Consider the following 20,156-nt stretch of genomic DNA (forward strand, 5'->3'; position numbering starts at 1 on the left):
TATATTTTCTTATAATTATGAATATTACATTGTTTATTGAAATATGTGCGTGATATATGAATGTAAAATATATATAGCTATATATATATTATATGTATATGTATTTGAATTTAAAATTAAAAAAACATGACTTAATTATTTTAAAAATTAACTGTTTCGCAGATAAAAATAAATACTATTTTTCTATCTACTTATTATATTTTAATTCAATATGTTTATAAATATTTGTTATAGATAAAGATATCCTTTTATCTACAATAAATATTTATAACATTTTAAATTAAAATATAAGTACATAGAAAATGTTTATTTTTATATATATATTTTGCATAAACATAACTTATACATTTATGTTATATTACATGACATATAGAAGTATGTAATATATACATTTATTTTATATTGCATTACAGGAAAATATCTAATATATATACGTTTATATTACATTACATAATATGAAAACATATGTAATACATATGTCTATGTTATGTTACAATAACATATCATTTGAAATATATTTAACATATAAATAATACATCTCAAAGTTGCTGACATAGAGCCGTACCAGAACGTAACATTTACCTGTATAAGTAATATTACATGTAACATTCATGACAGTCGTGTAATATTACATACATGTCTATGTTACATGTGTGGTTTACTGGGATGCGAGTATCGACTTTACATGCCTTTTTTAGAAAAGGATTATTTTAATATATTAATATATTATATTTTAATAATGTTATTATATATTATAAACTACACAGCCAAAAAAGTTGTACACTTGAAAAGTAGTAAAAAATTGTGAAAGTTTAAAAATTTATAACTTAACTAATAATTATAATATCGAGGTGTTTAAAAAACAAAAATAAAGCTTGAAGTCTGTAGTTTGAGAAAATTTTAGTGCCATTACGTGGAATGATTAGTTTTACAATGGCGAATGACAGAGTGAGAACCTGCAAAACTGATAGAAAGTCCACTTTCCTGAATTGCACAGTGTGAATCAATTGATATAGGTAGCTCAATGGGATAAAAAAAATTGAAATTCAAACTTTTCTCTTTAGAATGTGCTTTTTTTATCTTTTCTTTCTTTTATGCGGGGAAATCCTCATGGATACCCTCCGATTCCCGAGGAAATAGTGCCGAAACGGCGAAAACCCCGTGAATATCCTACTCGGACTTGTTTACGCGAGATGCCCGGCACGATTTGCATCGCTTCAGGACAAGCTTTATTTTCGTTTTTTAAACACCTTGATATCATAATTATTAGCTGAGTATTTAATTCTTGAACTTTCACAATTTTTTTACTACTTTTTTTAAACGTACTGTTTTTCTTGTTTGTATGGTCGAGTGTATATAGGACAAAGTATGCTAAATCGTACTCCCAAAGGTAAATATTAAAATTGCAATAAAACTATCAATAAAGTGACAAAATTTTTTTATTTATTTGAAACTATGGTTTTTTGTCAACGATATACGCGAAACATTAACACAAATTTATCATTGTTTCATATCGTAAAATAAAAATTAAAAAAAAATATCTAATACGATTTACAATACGCCGGTTTGCTGAATTGTACCCATGAATTTTTAAATCATACTTCTAACAATAAAATTAAAATATTCTAACAAAAATGAAGTTTCATTTTCTACGAAAGTTCTCAGTCTGCAACAAAACATATCTATAAGAAAATGTCATATTTATAATTATAAATTCTCTTAAAAAATTTAACAAAAATACTTTTTGTATCATACAAAAATATAAATAAGTATTACCTCAATATAATTGTAAAATTTGATAATATTTTCTTCAATTGTCTATCTAAATACAGAGTAAAAAAACCAATGCCTAAATAAAAAAATTAATTTAGTAAATCATAGCAGTACGATATAGGAAAAAGTTAGTAGTACGTTTTACCGAACTTGCCTTGTGAATAAAAATTTGTGAATAAAAAAATAATCTTGAAACTTTTTGCCGATTTTTCAACAGTTCCATTATAGGATTAAATAAGATGAAAAAATGATTTAATAATAAGTTTAATTGCTTATCTTTCTCAATGTGATAGCTTAAGCACGGGGTGCCGAATATTACATGAAAATCACGCAAAATAAATTTATAAACTCAGTAACGGATCGCTTGAGAAGAAAACAAACATTGCGGCATTCGAGGGAGGCTAGCTGCAATACAACAGCGTTAACACATTAAAATATTTTAACTCTGATTACAAAATACAGTAGAGATACGATTTAACGAACGGTACAATTTAGCATATTTTCCCCTAATTAATAAGCATTATAATGATATATTATTGGCATAACTTTACTATTTTTAAATATAAATCGGGAATAGATAGGCTATTCGAGCCGTACGCGGATGTCGGTGCGTCGATTCCAACGAAAATTAATTTTTCGTTGGAATTAACTAATTGTGCACGGGGCACACATTTTGCTTGGTACACCGCCAAGACTTTATTAAGGAACAATCTCAATTCGAGATTTTTAATTCCCCTCTAACCCCCCTACAGAATTATAGGCGAGAAAAATATAGATCCGAAAGTCGCTGAATCGGGAATCGAACCCGAGACCTTTCGCTTGCCGGGCGACTGCTCTCACCATCTGAGCTATTCAGACCCTTCGACTCTATATTTTTCTCTGCCTTGATAAATAACTATTTGTAAATAACGCCTTTTTCAGCCGGCGTGAATTAAACACTAAGAATATAAAGGCTCGATATATATCAAATATAAATCGGGAATAGGTGAGAGCAGTTGCCCGGCAAGCGAAAGGTCTCGGGTTCGATTCCCGATTCAGCGACTTTCGGATCTATATTTTTCTCGCCTATAATTCTGTAGGGGGGTTAGAGGGGATCTTTGGAATTAAAAATCTCGAATTGAGATTGTTCCTTAATAAAGTCTTGGCGGTGTACCAAGCAAAATGTGTGCCCCGTGCACAATTAGTTAATTCCAACGAAAAATTAATTTTCGTTGGAATCGACGCACCGACATCCGCGTACGGCTCTTATAGCCAATTGATTTCTAAATATTTATATTGACTATTTTATATTTAAAATGTAATTCCGAAATTCAGTCTTGGCATCGTACCAAGCAAAATTCGGCTTTTCCGGCTAATTTATTATCTAATATATATTAATGATATATTGCAGATTTTGCACTGTAAGGCCAAAGGGGGCACGATATTGGTGCGCAGATTCGAGATGCGTAGTCGATTTTGCATCCCTTGGAAGTGATCGTGACAATCTTTATTTTGACAGCGTGTGCATGCTTATAACAAGGCGAAAATTATGTAGGTGTATGGGAATTGTTAAGAAAATATTACGAGAATGAAATAAGAGTTATTTGCAAGCGACATGTTCAATGTTTTTTTTAATTACCGCAATTTAATGAAAAAGAATTTGAATAGCATAACAAAAAGACACAAAGAAGAGCATACTGAAATGATAGAAAATTTAACGACAGATACTATAATTGAGTTTTTGCAATGCCGATGTCAAGTTCTAGAACGAGCATCTCTAAGCGATATTTCCAAAAAAAGCAAATCAAGGTTTAATAACAATGAGAAGAACGATGATAATCACATACAGTCGTTCGAATCGAGATTTCAATGCAAAATATTGTCAACAACGGTTCAGGAATGTCAATGTTATTTATATCAAGGACAACATTTGATTTATTTCTGTAATCAACTTTTAAATTTATCTGTTGAAAATAAAATCCAAACGGTCAAACGATTAAAATTGTGCATTAATTATCTTTCTGCAACGATTATTTCGTCGTAAAATGCAAATTAAGTTTGTGCCAAACATGCGAAGGCAGTCATAATACCTCATTATCATCAAACTAAGGAGACGGCGAGTTCAATTAAATCCGTTGAATAGCAGGTTCAATACCAGAACATTTGAAAATCAATTAAACAATTGTTTATCTTTTCTTATAGTTATACGTTTGTCAGTATAAGAATCCGTTGACAATACATTATTAAAATTTCGGGAATTTAGAATAGCCTATCGATAAACGATGTCAACCGAAAACACGAAGCCGAAAAATCATTTTGTAAATACGATAAGTCGAAATATCTCGGAACGGTTTGTTGTTAAATTTTGACCTTTTCGAGAGAACGAAGAAAGGCTTGGCGAATCGAGAAAAATAACGATGAAACGATTAACAATTTCGTTTAACTAACGCGTGCCTTTTTTATAAAAAAAGTAATTTTCTAGAGTTTATGCATACATAAGAAACAATAAAATATTACTCACTGGCTACCACGAGGCAAGACCGATCGACAGCTGAGATATAGGCGACTAGACGTTCTACGCACGGGATGCGAACTTCCTATCTATACAATACGACGCGCACGGAGCGACTGACTTCACTGACTGACTTTCTTGCTCGCTGCTCGCAGGCTCGCTTGCTATTTTGTTGTCTCGGCCGTTTCTGTAAACGCTCGGCCGTACTCACAATCAGCTGCCGCTAGCCCATGCTCAACTGTGTTGGACACATCGACATATAGAATGGCTGGCAGTGGAAGGGGAGCCGCACGAGTAGAGTGAGAGGCAAACAGTCAAATAATATAAAGTTACGTTCCGTCTCTTTCTAATATAACCTGATTAGTTGGCGACATGACATCGACAGTTTTACGATGTTTTTATTTATAAATATTAAAGATTTGATAAATAGAATAAAAAACTTTATTTACAAGATTAAAATAATTAAACGATAATTAATAGTAAAACAATAAAACAAAAACAATAATATATAAATATATAATGTAAAATTAAAATAAATTAAATTAAAGTCAAAACAAAATTAATTATTTAAGAAATTAACAGATTAATTTGAAATAAATTTAAATAATTGCTGACAATTTATATAATTACTGATACACTGACATCCGCGTTCGGCTCTATAGCTAGTCTATATTCATATATATATTTGATATTGAGAGCCTAAAAAAATTCTTCATATTTAAATAAAATCAAAGAGTACATTAAGAGATACATAATTTTATTTTATATGACATGTGCGCGTGCGTGTGCGTGTATGCGTCATGTGTCAGTTCGAAATATATATATATATATATATATATATATATATTTGTATATATATATGTTTAAATCAACATAGATATAATTAAATATTTGATACATAATTTTGTAAAAAAATTAATTTAAAATTAATTTAAAAGGTTTAGGAAAAATAATGATCATTAAAAGAAGATACTTTTGGCAATTGTTGTTTATCTGTCCATATTTATTGTTGTTTATTTATTAATTTTTAAAATAAAAATTAAATAATTTATTAATATTAATTATTTATTAATATTAATATTAATATTAATATTTATTTAATATTATTGATTATTTATCAATTTATTTATTAATTTATTAATATTAATTTTTTTTTATAATATTTTATTTATTTTATTTTTATAATTATATATTGTACATCATTTTATGCAACATATTTTAATGTTTGATATTTATATCTTGCATGTTAATTTATAGAACGTTGAATAATAAACAAGATGTTATTATTTCAAATAAAAATAATGAAATAGAGATGATTACTTTTGCGATAGATGAGATGTTAGAATCAATTAAACTTGAGGATTCCACAGTTTAAACTTTTTTATTTATTTTAATTCATATAATAAAAAATACACACGCATTTATATTTATTTATCTGCACATTTTACTTTTTAAAAAATAAATATTGTATCTCAGTAGTTAATAAATTCTAATCCATTATTTATATAATGTATATAAGTGTGTGTGTGCGTACATATAGGAGGTGTCTCACAACCTCCGTACAATATTTTATTAGTGTGTTCTAGAGGTAAAAAATAGAATAAAAATTCTAATACAAAAATGTTGAGGCTGCAACAGTTTTTGAGTTATAAGCGATTAAAATTTGCCAATAATATACACGCACTGAATTACACATGTATACGCGTACCGATTTGTCATCTATTATTGGTTTTATTATTTTTAAAATAAAATAAGCTGTGCAGAAAAATCAATATCACATTACCTTGAAAAAATCAATAACAGATGACAGATCGATAGGCGTGTATGTTTACGGACGCGCGAGTTCTATGCTATATCATTGACAAATTTTGATCGTTTATAATTCAAAAACTATTGTAGCCTCAACATTTTTGTATTAGAATTTTTTATTCTATTTTACTTCTAGCATACGCTAATAAAATGTTGTACAAAGGTGAGATATCCTGTAAATATTTGTATATATATATATTTAAATTTCTTAATTTTCTGAAAAGTAAAAAGATGATTTTAAAATCTTTTTTAGAGAGGTTATTGGTTTCATTGATGAGATTGATGGTCCGAAAATTGTTGGCAAAGCACAACATTATCGATTGCTAAAATTTATTTTAAATAATAATAGTCGTCATCGAATTCAAATAGTGGTATAAAATGCTGAAATCGAGCGGATTCAGTTTCACATAAAACCAAATCGAGTAATTAATAAATTTTTTAAGAAAGATCTTATTTATCTTTAACAACTATTAATATTTATATATTATTGTTTACTTTGAATATACTTAAATATACTTTTTATTCTTATTTAATTTAATATATACAATAATAATAATAATTATATACCTATATGTTACTTTCTAATCTAATATTACTTTATGTACTTTACAGATTATTCATATTGATGGAGTGAAAGCTAAAAAAACGAAATTACCGGAGTTTAATCAAGGAACTCTTCCTTACGGACTTATTATTCCTTCAAATACTATTATTAATAATTTGGGTTCTTTTGACCTTAAAAAGATAATTCACGCAGTTCAACCTAAATTGATAGAAATATTCCGGATTACTTGAATTCATGTGTTCGTAAGTAATGCTAAATATATTATATATGATTTAATATTGTCATATATTATACATATATAGTATGTTCTTATATTTTGTATGTTTTCTTCTATTACATTTTCTTAAAATAAATACTTTTAAATAAAATATTTTTCAGTTATACGAGGATATGTTAAAACAAGATTTAATACTTTCTCAAATAGTTTTAAAACTATTGGTACTGGATCAATTACAGTTGGGCATTACAAATTAGAAATTCAAATTGCTGATTACGAAGCTAATGATAGTTTCGAGAAAGGAGAAAATATTGAAATAAAAATATATGTGAAAAATTCAAGTAAATTATATTAAAAATCTTTAAATTTCGTAATAAAAATATTATTGTATCATTTTTTATTGATTTTTATGAATTATGTATTTATTTTACAGATGATGTCTTTTATCTTGACGTTGAAAAAGTATGTGATATTAAATTAATAAGAGACCAAATTTTATCATTAGCACAATTATTACAAGGTGCAAAACCTATTATAAAAAGTTCTTTTCCTAAAGAAGATGAAACTTCTGATTTGCCAACTAATAAAATTATTCGCAAATAATTAAAAAGTGTATTTGTCATGTTTTCAATGTGTTTTTCGTTTCTTATTTTTAGTTTATGAGTTATATGTATGCATATAATTAAAATATAAAGATATGATATATATTATATAAATCAAGTTCATTATTCTAAGGTAATATAATGTAAAAGTAATAAAAATTGTAATATTAACATTATATTACTGTTCAAATAACCTAATTTAATTCCCGTCCATCTGTTTTAATTCTAAGTTTATCGGGTCATGTAATTCTTGCTTATAGTTCTACGAAAGTCGTGCATCAGCTCGACTTCCCGAGAGAACGTGTTTACGTTTCTTTTCCGAACTTCGTCTTGCCGCGCGTCTCACCTCGTTACTTCGAAATCAGCTGTTCTATAATATAACGTTTGCGCCCTTGATATCTATCGTCGACAACACTCATATAGTTCGATGTCGACTGTTTTCATGAGAACATCTCTCGCTCTCGACAGATTTCATTGTTCCGTTTCTCGCGCATATATCTTGTAATAGCCTTGTTTCTGTAATCAATATTGAATAAACGTTCCGTTCAGAAAACTCATTAGTCTTACTGTCAGAGGAGATAACAGAAATTATCGATTATATATTATCACAGCAAAGACGAAACATTATTTTTTGGTCCTTTGAGCCGGATTATCCAACAGTGCGCTACCCAAGGCAATACTCTCGTTCACGTCTCACATTCGTGAGACCTTCTCTCGCTCAATCGTTGCATGATCGATATTTCGCAGTGACATAGTGAAGTGCGCTTTCAACCTCGCTTGCAACGATTGACTACATCATCGCCGTTCTTAATCAGCTGTTAAAAGTTTCAAATTCAACGATAAGAGTGATCTTTTCACACATTTAACAACATGTCAACAATCGGAGCTGTTATCGAAAAACAAAATCACATCTACGATCTAATCGCCCGTGCCTTCGACAACACAAAGAAGCTCGGAGCGGATAAAATAAACAAATTCTCACTCGACGCTCGTCTACAAACTCTCGAGGCTAATTGGGATAAATTTCAAGGACAACATGACAAACTTCTCAGCAACCTCACGGACAAAATACTCAAGCTTTCATATTTTACCGACGATCTTTATATTAAATGTGAAGAAGCGTATTACGAGTCAAAATCCTCTTTAATGCGAGCTCGTGAACAACACCTCGAACCACGAGAAGCAAATGAGTCTCTTCAATCTAATCACTCGCATTCGAGTACGTGTCGTTCACTTCCAAAGATCAGTTTACCTAAATTCTCCGGTGATTACCATGATTGGCCATCATTTCGGGATCTATTCCACTCCATGGTCGGATCGAATAAAGATATCTCATGCGTCGAAAAGCTGCATTATCTAAAAGCTCAGACTACCGGTGAAGCAGCTCGCTATATCGCAAACATCCCGGTGACTGCAGAAAACTTTTCGCGCGCTTGGCAAGCGCCCACCTCTCGTTACGAGAACCGTCGCATTCTCGTCACAAGCTATCTCGATCGAGAACGATAAAAAGTAAGGTATACATATATGTATATATGTATATATTTTTTTTCCCGATTGAGCGACTTCGCACCAATATTTTTCTTGCCTAGATTTCTTTAGGGGAGTTAGAGGGAAACACAGGAATTAATAAGTAATCTCGAACCTGAGATACAATTCCTAATTGAAATCTTGGCTTTGTACCAAGCAAAAATATATAGAAAAAAGAAAATAAGAGAGAGAGAGAGAGAGAGAGAGAGAGAGAGAGAGAGAGAGAGAGAGAGAGGTGTGAAAGTAATCGCTGAAAGTTCGATGACAGTTTAATGAGTCATTTCGTGACAAAAAACACATCGTGAATGGGGTTAATGAATAGGACAAAGGTTAAGAAATGAGAGGTAATATATATAATATATATAATAATATATGTATACATATAAAATATAATATATAATATAATATATATATACATATATATAATATTAAATAATATGTAATGTATATAATATTAATAATAGAGAGAAAAAGAAATAGAGAAAAGGAGAGAGAGAAGAGAAAGAGAGGAAACCTTAAAATTAAAGACAATGAAGAATAGGAAAAAAGGAGATTAAGAAAGAGATAATGAGAAAGGAAGGTGAAGAAAAAAGAAGAAACAAATTTAACACAAATTTAATATTAGGTAATAATATTGTTTAATATCATATATATATATATATATATATACATATATATATATATATATATATGTATATATTATATATTGAGCATTCCATGTCAAGTGAGCCCTCATCTTTATTGAAAAAAAGCGACCTTTTTATTTCCATTTTTAACAGCTTAATTTTATTCTTAACATTCCTACATTAAAATCGTTTATTTTTTATATGGTTTAAAAATGGTACTTCATTCATTATCTTGATATGTCAGATATGTGCTTAATTCTATATGAAGGATTTGCACGCATAAATTGCATATAACTCAATAATGAGTTTTTGGTCGGAATTTGAATTTCGGTGTTCAAAATTTAAAATGGTAGATCAATTTTACGATTTTAGTTTCATTATACTGTTAAGCACACATTTGATATCGAGATAGAATAAGGTGTCATTTTTAAACTATAAAAACATCTCTTTTAGTAAGTAAGAGTATGGATGCTAAGGATAAAATTTAGCTTTTAAAAATCAAAAATGAAATGTCGCCTTTTTTGAAATAATAAAGGTAACCCACTTGGCATGGAATGTTCCACATATATTAAATGTTTAAATATTATTAAAATTAATAAACTTTTAAATATTTTATTTTAAAGCTAAAGAAAATACAAAGAATAGACAATGGAAAGAGATATAAAGAAGATATAAAGAATTAAAATAGATAACGATGATTGTGTTGATTTTTTATTCACATAATTTGTGAAAGATTAAAAATAAAATAAAGTTTAAAAAAAATAAAATAAAAATAAAGTAATAGAATAATTTATATACAAATATTAAAAATTAAACTTTAAGAATTACTATTAAGGCTCTTCCGTAATAAATACAAATATAAGTGATAGGGCCTTAAGAGCCGAACGCGGATGTTGATGCGTATTCCAACGAAATTTAATTTTTTCGCTGGAATTAAATTAATTGTGCATAGGGCACGAATTTTACTGCTTGGTATACTGCCAAGTCTTGTATGGAATAATCTCATACTTGAGATTTTTATTCTATACATCCCCTCTAACCCCCCTAAACCCCCCTAAAGAATTAAATGCGAGAGAAAAATATAGATCCGAAAGTCGCTGAATCGGGAATCGAACCCGAGACCTTTCGCTTGCCGGGCGACTGCTCTTCCATCTGAGCTATTCAGATCCTTTCGATTCTACATTTTTCTCTGCTTTTTAAATAAATACTTTAACTAACGCCTTTTCGGCCGGCGTAAATAAACAATAAGAATTACTATTAAGGCTCTTCCGTAATAAATACAAATATAAGTGATAGGGCCTTAAGAGCCGAACGCGGATGTTGATGCGTATTCCAACGAAATTTAATTTTTTCGCTGGAATTAAATTAATTGTGCATAGGGCACGAATTTTACTGCTTGGTATACTGCCAAATTTTCTCTCGCATTTAATTCTTTAGGGGGGTTTAGGGGGGTTAGAGGGGATGTATAGAATAAAAATCTCAAGTATGAGATTATTCCATACAAGACTTGGCAGTATACCAAGCAGTAAAATTCGTGCCCTATGCACAATTAATTTAATTCCAGCGAAAAAATTAAATTTCGTTGGAATACGCATCAACATCCGCGTTCGGCTCTTAAGGCCCTATCACTTATATTTGTATTAATTAAACTTATAAAAAAAATATATATATATATATTTAATATTTATATATAAATATTTTATAAAAAAATATGTACTTTTATTGCTTTTAGTACATGTACTTTTAGTACATAAAAAATAAAAAATATATATGTGTGTGTATATGTATATATTATTTTTTATGTACAATGCAGCAGTTTGTCGGTTAAGAGTTAAGGCCGGGTTCACAATATGTGATTTAAGTCTTATGCTTTAAGAAATTGGCTAATCACAGTTAAATATTCTTCTCATACTTGACTGTGATTGGTCAATTTTTAAATTACTTATATTATCGGACGCTGTGTGAATTCTGCATTATGGCTTTATAACTCTGTTGTAGATGGCTCTGTACAAAGCCCTTTACACAATGCCAGGCAATAGAAACAGGAAATAAAAATTATCCACCAATAAGAGCAGAGAATAATAGCTATTCTCTGCTCTTATTTGTGGATATTTTTTATTTCCTGTTCTTATTGCCTGTTGCCTGGTATTGTGTAAGGGGCTTAAAAACGCACTGTACATACATAGCACTTTATTACCCTTTCCATACACGCTCCCAGTTGGTAGCGTCTCGAAAATGGTAACACCATACTTCCAGTGTTGCCAGACGTACGACTATAGTCGTACTTATACAACTATTTAATATTTTTCCTTACATACGACAGGAAAGGGGTGTCGTATGCTATTTTGTACTACTATTCAACGATGTACCACTATTTATACTACTATTCGCACGTAATAAAGTTTTCGATGGAACCTTAAGGCTCATGAGCGATAAATTGATCTTGTGCGCATGCGTTTTCACATTCTTTCTACAGGTGCTTTCCAATTAGAAACACACATAAACACAATGTCACACGATTGGCTATATGAAATAAAAAAATTTGGGGGACTTCAAAAATTCTCTATTCGATAGACAATCATGTGACATTGTGTTTATGTGTATTTCTAATTGGAGAGCACCATACATGAGCCATTATTTCGATTGCTTTGACCAATCAAATGAATGGACTAGTGTCGCATATGTCGAAACTGTATGATAACCACGTGATAACGAAGAACGAAGATTTATGTGAATTATTTTGCAGTTGCATAAAACGGTTGCAATAAAATGATACAAAACTATAAATTAACTTCAAGTTCAAGAGTGCGTAACGAATTACAAAATATTAATTGTTATTGGACAATCATATGGGTCATAACAACATTGTGTTGTATATATTTAATACAACCAAATTGTTATTTTGCAAACATAATGGTAAGTTAAAGTTTGTTTTAATGTACATTATTTCGAAATTAAAGCAAAAATATAATGATTAATGGTTATATAAATCTTACAAGGGGAGGTCGCGGTTGACTCTTCACCGATTTTGATCTCCTTTGGTATGGTGAATCTACATCGAAAAAAAGTTACTCCGTGTTCGAGCTTTTCGTCCAATGCGCCTTGTAAAAAAAATTTTTTTTTTCCCGAAGTTTAGAGTAATTGTCAGGTTCGTTACGAGGCCTAAAGAAAGACACACTTTCGATCGGTGCCGCTAGTGCAGCGGCAGAGCACAAGAATAGTAATCTGGGATCCCAGGTTCAGAACTTTGGGCTGTCATAATTTTTTTTTTTTTTTTTTTTTTTTTAATAATATGTATTATTTATTATGATAAATAAATATTCGGCATATTTTTATCGTTAGTTATGCATATATCTCTTTATATATTTAAAATTAATAAAATGATCGTAATATAAATAAAATATTTTTATAGAGAAATATTTTTAGAAATATTTTTACTTTTTAAAGATTTATACATTTTTTCAAATTTTCTTTAATCTAATAATGTTAGAATACACACTTTTCATAGCTTTACAAAATTCGGATTTTCTACCTGCTGTGAACCGCTGGATGAAACCGCTGGTTGTGAAAGTGTAAGGAACGTTGGAGGGAGAGGAGAGGGTCGTCTGATCCTGTCTACTAATAAGGGTTCTAGAAGGTCGGTTAGAAAATATCTTACTTATATATTTATGACATATTTATTACATATTGAAGCAAAAAATAATAATGAGTAATAAATTAAATTTTGTAAAGCTACGAAAAGTGTGTATTCTAACATTATTAGATTAAAGAAAATTTGAAAAAATGTATAAATCTTTAAAAAGTAAAAATATTTCTAAAAATATTTCTCTATAAAAATATTTTATTTATATTACGATCATTTTATTAATTTTAAATATATAAAGAGATATATGCATAACTAACGATAAAAATATGCCGAATATTTATTTATCATAATAAATAATACGTTATTAAAAAAAAAAAAAAAAATTATGACAGCCCAAAGTTCTGAACCTGGGATCCCGGGATTACTATTCTTGTGCTCTGTCGCTGCACTAGCGGCACCGATCGAAAGTTTGTCTTTCTTTAGGCCTTGTAACGAACCTGACAATTTCTCTAAACTTCGGGAAAAAAAAATTTTTTTTTACAAGGCGCATTGGACGAAAAGCTCGAACACGGAGCAACTTTTTTTCGATGTAGATTCACCATACCAAAGGAGATCAAAATCGGTGAAGAGTCAACCGCGACCTCCCCTTGTTAGCAGGATCAATTAAAGGTTATAATTTTGTAGTTTTCGTATCTTCCAGATTTATTATTTTGTGTAACCTTTTGTGTAACCTTGATCGCAAATATTTACAAAAACTAATTATTATCTTTCTTTTAATCTTTTTTTCAATTTTTTCTTGTATATAATAAATTTATGTTTAATACATATAAATAAATTATTTATATATCGTGTTCTTCTTAAATATTTTAATATAATATATTTAAACATTTCTTAATTAATAAATATATATTTTGATATTTTAAGTGTACGATACCTTATAATAGAATATTTACAATTTAATATTAAAGTTATTTTGATTACGCAATTTAATATCTCAGTATTTTTATTTTATAATGTTTCTATTCTATTCTATTGTATTCTATAATAAATTAAAAATGATTTTAATTATAATGTAATATATATATTTTTTAATGCATTAACAATATTGTATTTAATTTTTTTATAAGAAAAATTAATTATTGCTTAATTTTTAGATACATCTTGTTAGTGATACCTTTAAAAAAAAGGTAAAAAAAGGCGCCTAGTTAAGGGCACGCCAGTAACAAAAATTACCCATTGCAAACCCATGTAGAATCCTATGAAAAATTAATCATTGCAAACCCATGTAGAATCCTGTGCAAAATTAACCATTGCAAACCCATGTAGAATCGTACCCATTGCAAACCCATGTGGAATCCTATGAAAAATTAACCATTGCAAACCCATGTAGAATCCTATGAAAAATTAACCATTGCAAACCCATGTAGAATCGTATTAAAAATTATCCATTGCAAACTCATGTAGAATCCTATGAAAAATTAACCATTGCAAACCCATGTAGAATTGTATGAAAAATTATCCATTGTAAACCCATGTAGAATCGTACTACAAAAGTAATGATATAAAAAAAAAAAAATTGCGCCAAGTGAAAGTAGAAATTGTACCAGTGGAAAATTAAAGTTGCAAACATATATAGAGTCGTATAATGAACCAGTAAAAATTTAAATTTGCAAACCCCTCCCATGTAGAATCGTACCATAAAAAACTTATCTTTTTAAAAAAAAGATGAACAAGATGCCAAGTCCATGCGCCATGTGAAAAAAGTGTTACACAAAAAAGTATTTGTAAATAAAAAAGTAAGTTTTAAAGTAACAATTTAATTTTAATATCGTTAGGATATTATTTAGCAGCGCGCCAAGTTTTTTTAACTAAAATTTTTTTATTTCTTTTTATTTTATATTAATTTTAAATTTGCATAAGTTTTTAAATTTTAATTTTTTGTAAAAATGGTTATTTATTCGCGCAATTTTTGGACATTACTTTTTGTAGAGATATTAATTTTAGAACATAAATTTTTGTCAATTGACAGATTTTTTTATTTAAAAATACTTTTTTGTGTAACACTCTTTTCACATGGCGCATGGACTTGGCATCTTGTTCATCTTTTTTTTAAAAAGATAAGTTTTTTATGGTACGATTCTACATGGGAGGGGTTTACAAATTTAAATTTTTACTGGTTCATTATACGACTCTATATATGTTTGCAACTTTAATTTTCCACTGGTACAATTTCTACTTTCACTTGGCGCAATTTTTTTTTTTTTATATCATTACTTTTGTAGTACGATTCTACATGGGTTTACAATGGATAATTTTTCATACAATTCTACATGGGTTTGCAATGGTTAATTTTTCATAGGATTCTACATGAGTTTGCAATGGATAATTTTTAATACGATTTTACATGGGTTTGCAATGGTTAATTTTTCATAGGATTCTACATGGGTTTGCAATGGTTAATTTTTTATAGGATTCCACATGGGTTTGCAATGGGTACGATTCTACATGGGTTTGCAATGGTTAATTTTGCATAGGATTCTACATGGGTTTGCAATGATTAATTTTTCATAGGATTCTACATGGGTTTGCAATGGGTAATTTTTGTTACTGGCGTGCCCTTAACTAGGCGCCTTTTTTTACCTTTTTTTTAAAGGTGAGTTTTTAGAAATTATATCATTCATTTTTGTATATGATAAACATCTTTAAATAAATAAGCAAAGAACCCGCCACCACCCCCGTCATATTTCAAAATACGACGGTCCTCTTTGCTTACTATAGATAAAAATAACTATCATGTACAACCATTTTTATTTAAAATATTTTTAAAAGTTTTAATTTATTAGTTGTTGCTAATATGTCATTAAAAATATTTATTATTTATTATACAATCTATACGTCTAAGTATATATCTCCATTGATGAATAATAGTTGCTGCTTATCTAGTTCATTATTAAATATATAAATAAAGCGAAAAGTGTTTTTATATCATTCCATTTTTAGTAGTAAAGACAAATTATTGACGATTTATGTAAAAAATATTTTTTTTGCACTTCGCGAATAATGCAGAATGTAAAGCGTTGTCATGAAATTGCTAATACATTACGATACATTTTTTTATATAGGACTGCTCGAAATACAATATTAAATGATTAAATAGTAATCATAAACTTGAATACTACTTTATTTTATATCGAATAAGTATTATTTATTACCTATTTTTTGTAAAAATATTATATAAACATCTTTAGCACCTCTAGGCCACTGCCTCTTTTTAACTTCTGCATCATCAATTTCTATCCAAATATTAGATAGTCCTTCTCTACATATGCTTACATAATGACCTTCATCGGTGCACGAACTATCATAAAGCATAGCACTCATCGTTTTGTACAATTGTCCCGCCATTAATACTTTAGTTGTTGGAACAGCACATAAGTTAAATTTGTGTTCTGCTTTTATTAATTTACCATTTTGTGCTAAAAATAGTATTAAACGAATAACAATTATTTCTCTTGTTAATGTTACTTCGTTTTTAAATATTTGATCAGTTCCAGTACAATATTCACATGATTCGTTGTGTAAATGAAACCAATGTGAAAATGTAGAATTTAATAATTCATTAAGATTACAACTCTTTTCCTTTAAATTATCAAGGGAAATTGAAATAGCAATATTATTTTCAACAATAGTTTTTGTATTACCACATGTTTTGCATCGCTTGGTAGAAGTTACCTGATGTTGTATCAAATTTCTAATGCAATCATATTTTTCGCAAAGTGCCGTAAGAAAATCATACGCATTTCGTTTTACCATACTCGAAAAATATTCTCCTAAACATTGCCGTATTGCATATGTATTTAAATTACGCATTCCATTTTCATATCGATGCATTAATATACGTAAAACATCTGTTTTGTCGCAATTAATCAACTGCTGCTTAATAATATTTAAATGTAATAAACATTGCAATACTGTATTTGCATAACATGAAACCTTGTCTGTATTCTGAAAACCACGTACGACCCAAGCAGTGCTTTTAATTCTTTTATTTAAAACTGTATGTTGAATTTTTTTATCTGAATTTGATTTTTGAACAGAAGTAACTACTTTTGGTAACGCCCATGGAACATCTTTTACTTTATGACAGCGTTCTTTTGACACAGCAATCATTTCTGCTTTCGGATTGTATATCTGTTTTAAACGATTATATTCAATAATAGCTTTTTCGTTAGCTATTACTGCTGAAGGATCAAAGTTAATTAAATGCACTCCTTCTAGAGATGTTACTCGCGACAAGGCAACATAAATTTGACCACAACTAAATACAGAGTTGCCAATATCCATAACAACACTTTGCAAACTTAATCCTTGGCTTTTATGAATAGTGATGCCATAACTTAAAGATAATGGAAATTGTTTTCGAATAACATACGCTCTATCCAATACCTGAAATTTAGCCGTTACTCTTTCAATTTCATATTTTAAACCTGATGGTAAAAGAAGTTTAATCTTTTCTACGTCATCAGTAGATGTTTCTCGTACAATTGAAATTACTTTAGCAATTGTACCGTTTACAAGATCCAAACTGGCATCGATATTACGCCGAATCATAACTTTTGCTCTAATTTTAATTGTAATTTGTTTTGAAAGTTCAGCTGTTCGAGAACTATCATCATCGTTATTTGACAATACTTTTAATACTTTCTTTTTTACATATGATGTACAATCAATCGTATCTTCAGCAATTAATAATATTTCTTTGGAAGTAATGCGACTTAACATTGCATTATTAAGGACATCACACATATTACAAGTAGGAAATAAACAAACAGTGTCCGATGATAAACTGTTAATAAAATCACATAATTCATTTAATCTAGATTCGAAAGAATCAGCTTTGAAAGATATTTTTCTACTCTCTAGAATTTTACAATCAGATTTTGTCACTAAACCAATTCGCGACAATAACTCACGGTATGAATTATCTCCTTGCTGACGCATATTGATTATCAATTCATCATATTCAAATAATGTAATCCATAAATTAACAGCATTTAAAGAACCAAGATAATTAGCAATTTTTTGATCTGATAAATGTGTAAAGATAAGATCTTCGCGTACAGGAGATAATTAAAGCAAGTCTCCGAATAAAAGAATATGCTTTCGACCAAACCAACCATCATCGCAATCACTAGTATCAAATATCTCAGACAATCGAAGATGTATATATATTAAAGTCAAATTAGATATCATTGATACTTCATCAATTACGAAAAGAATAACATCTTTAAGATCTGCTCGTAAAACTTTTAATACACAATCAGATAATTGTTTATACTTAGGAGTTTGACCATGTTCAACGGGTAATTGAAGCAATCTATGAACTGTCAAACCATCTATATTAAATGCTGCTATACCAGTAGGTGCTGTTACAGCAGTAGCTTTGTTGTTTTATCCAGCATTTAATAGTCTTGATTAAGAAACTTTTTCCAGTACCACCTTCTCCGCTAACATATAATCGTAATATTGATTTATCGGACTCTACAGCATTGGTAACTTTATCAAAAACTCGTTTTTGATCCGTATTTAATTTTACTATCATTTCAGATACATCAATTTCTTGAATTGCTCTATCACCAAGATCTTTAAAATCTTGCATTGCTTCACCAGCCTCTATATTTTGAATACCTATTGCATTTTCAGGATCATCCTGAGACTGCTCTTTTTGCAAATCGTCATCTAAGCATTGCTGAACTAACTGTTTTGCAGTTTCAAATGCTTTTTTCAATTCTTCTAATCTTTCATGATATTGCAATGCTTCTAAAAGCAGTTTTACTTTGTGAAACGATTCGGTATAAGTATCGCATTCATTTTTAAGATCCTCTAATTTTCGCCATGGTTTAAACATAAGCAATAACGCAAAGAAATAATTTTCCGGCTGTGTATTAACATTATATCTAAAATGATTAATAAGATATCCGCGCTGTCGCCGTTTAAGATAACAACCATTACCTATTTTATAATATTCAATAAACTTATTTTTTGGTTTGATCTTTGAGATATCGTACCACTGTGCAAATTCATAAAGAGACGTATTTTCTAATTCGTTTGGTCTATGTGGATAATGATCATCTATCAAAGATTGATAAAATATATCTGTAGATTCAGGATCAAGAGCTTCAATTTCTCTACGACTTTTTAATTTTCTATATCGTATTTGATTAACATCTAACCATCTGATGGTTGTATTTCGATCAGTTCCATACAAAGGAATACCTAACAATGTATCAGCAGCTTCGAGAGCTCCACATTCTCTATTATTCGTAAATCGCAAAGCAATATTCCAAAGATGACTCGCTAATGATTTGTTTTTGTTATCCTTACTATCAAGAATATTCTCAGATAATTCACTTTTTCCCGCTTTATTCATATATTTAGTAACATACCAGGTTAGCAGCGATGATTTTTCATCAATAAATTGTATATCCATATTACCTTCCCATGCAGTAAGAAGAACAGGATTATAGTCATTTATATTACCTTCATTATCCGTTCGAGGAAGATCATAAAGTCTACTTTTATGTTTCAATTGTTTTCTACCGGCTATCGAAGTTGCCACATCCCTGATATTCAAAGTTTCAGTAACGGGACGAGGAAATCCAAAACGACATCGACAAATAACTTTACGTCCTACTTTTTTAGAACGAAGACAATAATCTTTATGTGTATGTCGCTGATGCGTATCAACACGTCTGTACAACAATGGTGAAATATTTTGATCCGGTATTGTGCATTCTTATATGTTGTGAAATAAATTTGGAAACTTCCTCAATAGTAGATTCACCGAAAATTGGTGCATTTTTATTCCAAATTAATAAAAGTGAAAATCTCTACCTTGATATTCTCGTCACCAGAAATAGTGCGTTACCTCTCCAATTGGATGATCTTTTGACCTAATAA

General features: G+C 29.3%; 2 protein-coding genes and 1 long non-coding RNA gene across 3 annotated transcripts in view; 1 reads left to right on the plus strand and 2 right to left on the minus strand.

Moving 5' to 3' along the window:
- The window catches only part of LOC145941682 (uncharacterized), a 28,634-nt gene extending 24,206 nt beyond the window's left edge, over positions 1-4,428 (minus strand). The window contains exon 1 of the long non-coding RNA XR_014426198.1: positions 4,274-4,428. This is a non-coding gene — a long non-coding RNA (uncharacterized LOC145941682). The remainder of the gene's footprint in view (positions 1-4,273) is intronic.
- A 3,899-nt stretch (positions 4,429-8,327) lies between these two features.
- LOC145938808 (uncharacterized) lies at positions 8,328-8,963 on the plus strand. The gene has a single exon (XM_083042586.1). The coding sequence runs from the start codon at positions 8,328-8,330 to the stop codon at positions 8,961-8,963; it is 636 nt and encodes a 211-aa protein (XP_082898712.1).
- Positions 8,964-16,397: 7,434 nt separating this feature from the next.
- Positions 16,398-17,807, minus strand: LOC145938816 (uncharacterized). Its single transcript, XM_083042597.1, has one exon. The coding sequence runs from the start codon at positions 17,805-17,807 to the stop codon at positions 16,398-16,400; it is 1,410 nt and encodes a 469-aa protein (XP_082898723.1).
- Positions 17,808-20,156: the final 2,349 nt, after the last annotated feature.

The sequence above is a fragment of the Prenolepis imparis genome, unplaced genomic scaffold (assembly GCF_030444845.1).
Source record: "Prenolepis imparis isolate NDT839.2.m4 unplaced genomic scaffold, iyPreImpa1.0 SCAF_1, whole genome shotgun sequence".
Classification (NCBI taxonomy): Eukaryota; Metazoa; Arthropoda; class Insecta; order Hymenoptera; family Formicidae; genus Prenolepis; species Prenolepis imparis.